Here is a 10,644-nt window from a genome sequence, read left to right on the forward strand (position 1 = left end):
GGCCATAAACAAAGAATTTCTTCTGAAACTCGTCAGTCTATTCTTGTTCTGAGAAATGAAGGCTATTCTATGTGAGAAATTGCCAAGAAACTGAAGATCTGGTACAACGCCTCTTCACTGTTGAAGTTGAGACTGGTGTTTGTATGAGATCACAGCATTTATTTAAATTCGCTTTTCTTTAAAAAACAAGGACATTTCTAAGTGACCCCAAGCTTTTGAATGGTAGAGTGTGTGTTTATATATATATATATATATATATATATATATATATATATATATATATATATATATATATATATATATTTACAGTGATGTAGAATACAAATCCAAATGACCCAGGTGTACCAGATATACAGTATGAAGATCAGAATTTACAGAATTATGGTGAGAATGTGCCCAAAAATGACAGTTTATCCAAAAACCTGGTTGCCTCTGTCAGGAGGCTATAACTTGGCCGCAAGTGAATCTTCCTGCAAGAAAATGACCCCCAAGCACACATGAAAATCCACAAAGAAATGGTTAGTTGACAACAAAATAAACATTTCGCAATGGCCATCTCATTCTCCTGACTTGTACCCCATTAAAAACCTGTGGTTTGAAATGAAGAGGGCAGTCATTAAGCGCAGACCAAAGGATATCAAGGATCTGGAAATATTCTGTATCGAGGAATGGTCTAAGATCTGTCCCAATGTGTTCTCCAATCTCATATAACATTACAGAAAAGTCTCAGTGCACAAAGTATTGAAAACAGGGGTGCCAATAATTATGACACTTCGTTTTTGGCTACTTTTTAAATTGGATTTGAGATGTGTCATTTTGTTTAATTCCATTGAATCATTAATAGAGAAAAATATAATCCCACATGTTAGAAAATGACAGTTTACTACTGGTATTATATTTTTTATTCGTCTTTATCATAGGTGCCAAACATTTTGGAGGTGACTTTTTGCATTGTCGTTAACTAAACATATGCAGTACTGACATCCTGAAATGTCATAATCTTATTATGCTGCTGCACCCTAGTGGTTAATCCTTTTGTTCTTGTGAAGGGTAGGGAAATGGGTAGATAGAGTACTTTACATGTGCTGGTTTATTCAAATTCAAGTCCTATATGACATGCTTTAGGAGTTAAGAATAGCAGCAGATCCAGCCTCATGCTTACTGCTGCTCTAAGCATGTCTCTCTAATTGCACATTTTGAGTGCTGAAGAGGCCTAACTTCTCCAAAGAGACTCGTATCTCATTTTATGATTATTGCAGAGTATGGTGTTCCATTCGTTTTGATACAAACACTATCTGTGGATTTGCATATGTTATAGTTAACGTGGAAAAGATGTGCTTTAGAAACCGCTTGGGAGATCATTTTACTGCAGGTTACATTTTAATGAGCAAATAAGAAAGTAAACTCCTCTGTTATTGTATCTGTTTATGTATAGTTCTCTTTTATTGAAGTTCATGATCTTCTTTGACCTTAGGCATTTTTCATGCATAAATATGATGTGAAACAACAGGTATCAGTGTGAAGCAGGTGTTTGACCCGGTTTGAACTGACTTTGGAGAGACATGAAGGAATCCTAGTAGTGGGAAAAAGAGAATGTGATGAGCAGGATAAATTCATGTAAATCCCCCATTAAAGTTTTACAATAAAATATAATTCATGTCACAACTAGCAGAATATAACATTACAGCATTCATCCACTCATTATTTGACATGCCTCTGATATACAAAGGTATACAAAACACCACTTCCCACAAGCCTCCGTTTTACGTGATGACGTGATAAGCAAAAACAAACAGGAAGAAGACAAGAAAGTCAGGATTTGATCCAGATTACTAGTAGACAGCTAACATTACCTACAACAAATTCAAGATGCTGAAATCTGTGATTCTCATTGGAGGCCCACAGAAAGGTGAGTGTTAAGTTAATTACTAATTTGCAAATGCATACATGTTAATTCCTCCAGTTCTGCTATCTAGAGCCACATATCAGGCTAGCTGTTAGCTAGCCTGGCTCTGAAGGGCTAACCTAGGGGTGTATTCGTTACGACAATTCTGTTACAAAACTTTTTGCAACAGAAACCGTTTATTCCAAACGCTGTTCAGTTCCGTTTGGTTCATAAACGGAAGTTGAAGTTAAGTCGTGTCTCTCTTCATAAAAAATAAGCGGACTTCACTCAACTTCACCGCATAGCCGAATCGATAGTTGCTTGTGCCAAACACTTCGCAGACTATTACAGATTTGAATGGCAACGCTTGGAAACCATACAATTAAAATGAACGACAATTTACGTTTAAGAAAACCACTTCTCCTTCACGTTAAAGAGCGTTTGGAGCAAAACGTTTTGCAAGATAATCTGCATAATGAATACACCCTAGTTGTAGGCTAATGAATGACGTGGCGTGATCATGGAAACCCTCAGGTGCAGCTTGCCATATCTAAGAACTTTGCCGATAAGCGTTGTCGAAAAAGGGCTGACAGCTAGCTGTCAAGATAGCCTGGCATAGACATTCTGTGCTAGATACTTGAATTGTCACATTGAACAAGTTGGGTGCTTTCAACACTAGACCAAAATAGAAAAGAAAATAATAGAATAGGGGTGCTTTCAACTCCATAGAATCTAGGATAGTATAGGTTCTTTACTTTCCCCAAGGTATCTTCTAATTATTTCCAGAAAGAACTGGCGTGCTGATCGAGGATAGACAGGTCATCAAAATATAATTATGATCAACTGAGCAGGTGACTTTTGCCCTACTTGTCATACAGGTACACGGTTTCGACCATTGTCCTTTGAGGTCCCGAAACCCTTGTTTCCAGTGGCTGGTGTGCCCATGCTTCAGCATCACGTTGAAGAATGTGCCAAGGTAGGCTAGCACTGACAAAATAATAAATGTCCCTATCTTCATCTTCATCATTGGTAGAAAGAAACATGGTTTGCATTTTTCCCATAGGTGCCAAATATGAAGGAGATTTTGCTAATTGGCTTTTACCAGCCAAATGAAGAACTTACCAGATTCATGTGTAGCGCACAGCAGGAATTCAAAATATCAATCAGGTAAAGGAGAGGATCATAGTAATTTTGTATGAACGTTGTCATAATAAGACAAAGCATAGAACACATGGATGGACAGTAGTCTAATTGATATACTTGTTGAAACTATGTAGGTATTTGCAGGAGTATGCTGCTTTGGGCACTGGAGGTGGCATCTACCATTTCAGAGATCAGATTCTATCTGGTGGCCCTGAGGCATTCTTCATTATGAATGCTGACGTGTGCTCTGAGTTTCCTCTACCAGAGATGCTCAACTTCCAGAAGGAACACGGAGAGCCTAGCAGTTTCGTCATCCTGGGGACAACTGTGAGGAGACGTCCATGATTTCTATGGCTTAGGCCTTCAACAATACAGGGAAAAGTTGGGAATATACTTGGAGACAATGGGATATCATTATTTGTCTTTCACTTGTTTTATTTTTCTTGATTTTGCAGGCAAACAGAAAGCAGTCCATGAACTATGGCTGTATTGTGGAAAACCAGCAAACGAATGAGGTGATGCAGCACATTTTAGTCACGCTTATATATTTACAATTATGACTGTTATTACTTGATCCAACAAGTATTTCTCTTGCTCTTATTTCAGGTTTTACATTATGTGGAGAAGCCTAGCACTTTTGTGAGTGACATCATCAACTGTGGAATCTACCTGTTTACCCCGGAGATCTTCCAACACATTGGGGCAGTCTTCCAGAAGAACCAGCAGGACATGCTGTTGTGAGTGGGAGGGATCCCTCAGGGACCCTATCGTGGGAGATCCTAGGATCTCTATGCGTGGGAGTGGTGCATGCAAATGTGATAATTTCCTATCCTTGTTTCTCCTCATTTGTCTTTTTCCCTTTTCCCTTTCCTGCCATCATTCTGTTTCCCGTCCCCCATCACCAGATATCCATACGAGGGGTAAGTCGGTACAACTAGGCCACTGCACAGTGTGGTTTTAGAGTAGAGATACGCATTAGTCAAATACGTCACACAAAAATATATATCTAAAAAGCGTATCTCTTCATTGAGTCACAATACTAGCGCATGGGGTGATAAATCACTCTCAAAAGGTGTGTTTTGGAAGGTTTATTTCCACACACTCACTTATCTTTTGATGTGCACATCATCATCATCATTTGTCAAGATTGAAGGAGTTGGCATACACATTTATACAATTGTTAGTAGTAAATCGCACAATCAAATATTTAAATATCAAATTTGGACCCATTCAAAGGGATTGTTGTGACATTGACCTTGATATAAGAATATCTTTGGACTTCCTTGAGTATGTGTTCCATTACTCAAGTCAACCATGTTGCCTCTGATCCCTCTTTTGTCAAATTACTTTTGCTTCCACAATCCATTTTAATACTACCGTGCTTTATCAACTTTTAACAATCCCCACTGTATCCTTGGGCACTTGGTGAATCAATTGGTCTTTTTGACAACTCTTCTTGGTGACTTTGGTGCTGTTAATGACCCATCTAAAGTCTTTCAAACTTTCTTGTGACCTTCAAGCTAGCCTTAGGTCACAATCCAATCGGAAGTGGTTGTGAGCTAACATTTAGAAAACACTGTACTAGAGAATTATTTAGCACGCTTGTTTTGCATCGCCTGGTGCTCTGGGTGGGTGGGTGGGTGGAGTTATCACTTTAAAACCAATTGAATGGTCTAAAATGTGGCTACCGGATGATGCAAAACAAATGTGCCCAGAGATAAATGTTAAGAGCATGGTCTCATAGATTGGTCTCTTCCTCACAGAGACGAGCAGACCAATGGCAACGGCTGGCATCGGGCTGAGGCCATTCGGTTAGAACAGGACATCTTCACAGCCCTGGCTGGGCAGGGCAAGCTCTATGTCTACAAAACACCTGCCATCTGGAGCCAAATCAAATCTGCAGGGTGAGTAGGTCGTCTCAATCTGTGAATAACTTGTGTGGTCAGTGGTCAGTGGGACCTGAAGATGTTGGAGTAGGATACTCAACCATCTTCTGAATCTGTGTAATAGGAATTTACAGGTGAACAAAAAGGAGACCAGTCATAGGTAAAGGTAATAAGCCAGATAGATTTTTTTATTAAGAGTTGCAACAGGCACAGGAAAATGTCTAACTGGCCTTCTCTGAGTAGGCCCTTATATCTTAATCAGAAATCACCATATGTTCTGTAAACGGCAGCCTGAGAGGCTTGTAAGAGCTCAAAACCAGAAGGCAGTGACTTTGTCAGTTGCCACAGAACTATACAGTGTTCACCGAATGTCAACAATACAACCGTGAATAATGTGTCTTTTGTCCTTGTATCTCCAGTCTGGCGGCATTCGCTATCAACAGATATGAGAATAATCCCTAACATTCAGCAACTAGTCTCGTGACCAATAACAGGCACCCGGAGTTACAAATAGAACACTGGAAATCGTGTATTACAGAAACTCAAAATATGCTAATCATTGCATTGATCACTCTAAACTAAATAAACTCAGCAAAAAAAAAAACATCCTCTCACTGTCAACTGTGTTTATTTTCAGCAAACTTAACATGTGTAAATATTTGTATGAACATAACAAGATTCAACAACTGAGACATGATCTGAACAAGTTCCACAGACATGTGACTAACAGAAATTGAATAATTTTGTCCCTGATAAAAGTAACACTATCTGGTGTGGCCACCAGCTGCATTAAGTACTGCAGTGCATCTTCTCCTCATGGACTGCACCATATTTGCCAGTTCTTGCTGTGAGATGTTACCCCACTCTTCCACTAAGGCATCTGAAAGTTCCCGGACATTTCTGGGGGGAATGGCCCTAGCCCTCACCCTCCGATCCAACAGGTCCCAGACGTGCTCAATGGGATTGAGATCCGGCTCTTTGCTGGCCATGGCAGAACACTGACATTCCTGTCTTGCAGGAAATCACGCACAGAACGAGCAGTATGGCTGGTGGCATTGTCATGCTGGAGGGTCATGTCAGGATGAGCATGCAGGAAGGGTACCACATGAGGGAGGAGGATGTCTTCCCTGTAACGCACAGCGTTGAGATTGCCTGCAATGACAACAAGCTCAGTCCAATGATGCTGTGACACACCGCCCCAGACCATAACGGACTCTCCACCTCCAAATCGATCCCGCTCCAGAGTACAGGTCTCGGTGTAACGCTCATTCCTTCGACGATAAACGCGAATCCGACCATCATCCCTAGTGAGACAAAACCGCGACTTGTCAGTGAAGAGCATTTTTTTTGCCAGTCCTGTCTGGTCCAGTGACGGTGGGTTTGTGCCCATAGGCAACATTGTTGCCGGTGATGTCTGGTGGGGACCTGCCTTACAACAGGCCTAAAACCCTCAGTTCAGCCTCCCTCAGCCTATTGCGGACAGTCTAAGCACGGGAGGGATTGTGCGTTCCTGGTGTAACTCGGGCAGTTGTTGCCATCCTGTACCTGTCCCGCAGGTGTGATGTTTGGATGTACCAATCCTGTGCAGATGTTGATACACGTGGTCTGTCGCTGCGAGGACAATCAGCTGTCCGTCCTGTCTCACTGTAACTCTGTCTTAGGCGTCTCACAGTACAGACATTGCAATTTATTGCCCTGGCCACATCTGCAGTACTCATGCCTCCTTGCGGCATGCCTAAGGCACGTTCACGCAGATGAGCAGGGACCCTGGGCATCTTTATTTTGGTGTTTTTCAGAGTCAGTAGAAAGGCCTCTTTAGTGTCCTAAGTTTTCATAACTGTGACCTTAATTGCCTACCGCCTGTAAGCTGTTAGTGTCTTACGACCGTTCCACAGGTGCATGTTCATTAATTGTTTATGGTTCATTGAACAAGCATGGGAAACAGTGTTTAAACCCTTTACAATGAAGGTCTGTGAAGTAATTTGAATTTTTACGAATTATCTTTGAAAGACAGGGTCCTGAAAAGGGGACTTTTCTTTTTTTGCTGCGTTCATTAACTTTAGTGATCTTACATTTCCCCATTTTACAATTTGCTTTTTGCAAATAAAAAAATGACAGGTCTGCAATATACGCCAGTCGCTTGTACCTCAACCAGTACCATAAAACCCACCCTGAAAGACTGGCTACAAACAAGGAAGGAGGGCCTAGAATAAGTGGTAGGTTATAGTACAGTACTTGCCTTTTGTTACCTTTTTGAAGTTTTTGGTTGTCTTTACAAGTGTATTTATACCAATTATTTATTTTTGTTGTCCCAGGAAATGTTTACATTCACCCAACAGCCAATATTGACCCTACTGCGGTGGTAAGTGCTTATCCTTGCTCTTACTACTTACCTACATACAGTACCATTCAAAAGTTTGATCACTTAGAAATGTTATTGTTTTCTTTGAAAACATACATGAAATTAGTTGCAAAATGAATAGGAAATATAGTCAAGACGTTGACACAATTATAAATATTGGTTTTTAATTGAAATAATAATTGTGTCCTTAACTTTGCTTTTGTCAAATAATCCACCATTTGCAGCAATTATAGCCTTGCAGACCTTTGGCATTCTAGTTGTCAATTTGTTGAGGTAATCTGAAGAGATTTCACCCCATGCTTCCTGAAGCACCTCCCACAAGTTGGATTGGCTTGATGGGCACTTCTTACGTACCATACGGTCAAGCTGCTCCCACAACTGCTCCCACAACAGCTCAATAGGGTTGAGATCCGGTGACTGTGCTGGCCACTATAGACAGAATACCAGCTGACTGCTTCTTCTCTAAATAGTTCTTGCATAGTTTGGCGCTGTGCTTTGGGTGATTGTCCTGTTGTAGAAGGAAATAGGCTCCAATTAAGTGCCGTCCACAGGGTATGGCATGGTGTTGCAAAATGGAGTGATAGCCTTCTTCAAGATCCCTTTTACCCTGTACAAATCTCACACTTTACCACCATCAAAGCACCCCCAGACCATCACATTGCATCCACCATGCTTGACAGATCATTTCATTTTTTTCTGCGTCTCACAAATGTTGTTCTTTGTGATCCGAACACCTCAAACTTAGATCCGTCTGTCCATAACACTTTTTTTCCCAATCTTCCTCTGTCCAGTGTCTGTTATTTTGCCCATCTTAATATTTTATTATTATTGGCCAGTCTGAGATATTGCTTTTTCTTTGCAACTCTGCCTAGAAGGCCAGCATCCCGGAGTCGCCTCTTCACTGTTGACGTTGAGACTGGTGTTTTGCGGGTACTATTTAATGAAGCTGCCAGTTGAGGACTTGTGAGATGTCTGTTTCTCAAACTAGACACATTAATATACTTGTCCTCTTGCTCAGTTGTGCACCGGGGCCTCCCACTCTTTATATTCTGGTTTGAGCCAGTTTGCGCTGTTCAGTGAAGGGAGTAGTACACAGCGAGATCTTCAGTTTCTTGGCAATTTCTCGCATGGAATAGCCTTCATTTCTCAGAACAAGAATAGACTGACGAGTTTCAGAAGAAATTCTTTGTTTCTGGCCATTTTGAGCCTGTAATCGAACCCACAAATGCTGACGCTCCAGATACTCAACTAGTCTAAAGAAGGCCAGTTTTATTGCTTCTTTAATCAGAACAACAGTTTTCAGCTGTGCTAGGGTTCTAATGATCAATTAGCTTTTTTTAAATGAAAACCTTGGATTAGCTTACACAACGTGCCATTGGAACACAGGAGTGATGGTCGCTGATAATGGGCTTCTGTACGCCTATGTAGATATTCCATAAATCTGCCGTTTTCAGCTACAATAGTCATTTACAACATTAAAAATGTCTACACTGTATTTCTGATCAATTTGATGTTATTTTAATGGATAAAAAATGTGCTTTTCTTTCAAAAACAAGGTAATGTCTAAGTGACCCCAAACTTTTGAATGGTAGTGTATATACTATACAATTCAACTCCTCAACAGTCAAAGACACTACATGCTACAACAGCAAAAAGACAATAAATGATACCTAATAAAACATCGAAATAAATCTCTTTCTATAGTTGGGTCCCAACGTCTCCATAGGCACAGGTGTGACCATCGGGGCTGGGGTGCGAGTGAGGGAGTCCATCATTCTCCATGGGGCTACTCTACAGGCAAGCAGTTCCTATTGGCCTACCTTACCTTTATGGCAAATTATTGTTTGGGAAAAAATTGGCCAGTTCCTCAGTCAAAAAATAAATGCTGAAATGGCTGTTCTTCCCTTGATCATAGCTCACAGATCATGTTTTATTTATTATGTCCACTTGTTTAAAGTAGGATTGATAATTGACACTGACCTAATTCCATTGTCATATGGTTCTTTTAGGATCACAGTTGTGTGTTGAACTGTATAGTGGGATGGGACAGCACTATCGGCAAGTGGGCCAGAGTTGAAGGAACTCCCAGTGACCCCAATCCAAATGACCCCTATGCCAAAATAGATAGTGAAACACTCTTCAGAGATGGAAAACTCACGCCATCAATCACCATTCTTGGTAAGTTGACTATAACTTATAACATTGAGTTGAGCTGGGCTGGTTACGCATCCACCATAGTTGCTGTAACTGTGCTGAAAAGGAAATATCTGAGCCAGCACAGTGCGTTTCAGGGCAATAGTGTGAAAAGGTTGATTTTTGGAGCATGTAACCATTACAATGTTTTAATATTGCTATTTTTTTCAGGTTGTAATGTAACTATCCCGGCCGAGGTAATCATTCTCAACTCAATTGTTCTGCCATACAAAGACCTCAACCGGAGCTTCAAAAACCAAATTATATTGTAGTTAATTTTCTGTGTGCTCTGTTCATTTAGTGTCAAACCAAATGAAGGATTTTAGCTTGAAGAACAATGCCACTTCCTCTGGGTTATTGTACATAAGATAAATATCTAAAAAGGAGATGACACTTGTTTAGGTGTTTGGAAAGTTCTAGATTTGATATTGTGTGTGTTTTTTTGCCTTTATGCATTAACTGACGTTACCATCATTTGAGATGCTTTGGGAGGCTGATGATGAGCGTTGGTTGGTTTGATTACTTCGACACGTCTGAATGTCATCCCACCACTTTTATGAAACGTACGTTTCATAAAATGTATTTTAACTGTTACATTTCTGCACTAGTCCTATAATGAGCTCTGTATGATGGATTGACTACCATGTAAGGGGAATTATAAAATAATGGTTATATTTTGTCATGGGGTTACTGGCATTACTTTCTTTAGGTGGTGGTGCTAACCTTTTGTTACTCAGAAATTGCATCCTGAAAATGTAAACTAATCTGCTGCAGACTTTTAGAAGATTGCAAAATTAAAGGAATTGTTTACAAACTGTTTAATTATGAGGGGTAATTTGGGGGCCTTTTAACATGAGTGCTTTGATTTAAAACGTGACCATTTTAATTGCAAGAGTTATTCTGACATTCTTCTCTGAAATACATTGTTGACCGTCTCATGTTTCTTTTGATTAAAGGGGCAATCTGCAAAAGTCCAAAAATGGATGAACCATTCGCCGGTTTCCACTTTTAAATAGCAATCAAGAAATGTTTGCTTGAAATTTGAACATAACAGGTGACCTGGAGATTCTGGCCTTCGATTCTGTACTTTGTTATTTGTGACAATCATAATGGGATATAGTTAACCAGTATTCAATTTTGTTCATGCGTGACTCATTTTGAAATGGATTGATTTT

At 40.2% G+C, this 10,644-nt stretch overlaps 1 protein-coding gene across 2 annotated transcripts; it reads left to right on the top strand.

Annotated features, from left to right (window-relative positions):
* The first annotated feature begins 1,781 nt into the window (after positions 1-1,781).
* LOC111974282 (mannose-1-phosphate guanylyltransferase regulatory subunit alpha-A) lies at positions 1,782-10,289 on the top strand. 2 transcript variants are annotated; one of them, XM_024001963.2, is made up of 13 exons: positions 1,782-1,909; positions 2,764-2,861; positions 2,949-3,052; positions 3,163-3,355; positions 3,484-3,543; positions 3,635-3,765; positions 3,934-3,948; positions 4,792-4,932; positions 7,033-7,130; positions 7,230-7,276; positions 8,981-9,073; positions 9,286-9,454; positions 9,641-10,289. In XM_024001963.2, exons 1-13 carry the CDS (start codon positions 1,870-1,872, stop codon positions 9,739-9,741), a joined length of 1,290 nt encoding a protein of 429 aa, XP_023857731.1. In that variant the 5' UTR covers positions 1,782-1,869; the 3' UTR covers positions 9,742-10,289. The 2 variants fall into 2 exon arrangements, with proteins under 2 accessions (XP_023857731.1, XP_023857740.1); XM_024001972.2 differs by lacking the exon at positions 3,934-3,948.
* Positions 10,290-10,644: the final 355 nt, after the last annotated feature.

The sequence above is a fragment of the Salvelinus sp. IW2-2015 genome, linkage group LG2, assembly GCF_002910315.2.
Source record: "Salvelinus sp. IW2-2015 linkage group LG2, ASM291031v2, whole genome shotgun sequence".
Taxonomy (NCBI): Eukaryota; Metazoa; Chordata; class Actinopteri; order Salmoniformes; family Salmonidae; genus Salvelinus; species Salvelinus sp. IW2-2015.

Coding starts and splice junctions, on each gene's coding strand:
- LOC111974282 (XM_024001963.2), top strand. CDS start 1,870: ATGCTGAAATCTGTGATTCTCATTGGAGGCCCACAGAAAG. Junction 3,356..3,483: donor TCGTCATCCTGGGGACAACT/GTGAGGAGACGT, acceptor TTGATTTTGCAG/GCAAACAGAAAGCAGTCCAT. Junction 9,074..9,285: donor TCCATGGGGCTACTCTACAG/GCAAGCAGTTCC, acceptor TGGTTCTTTTAG/GATCACAGTTGTGTGTTGAA.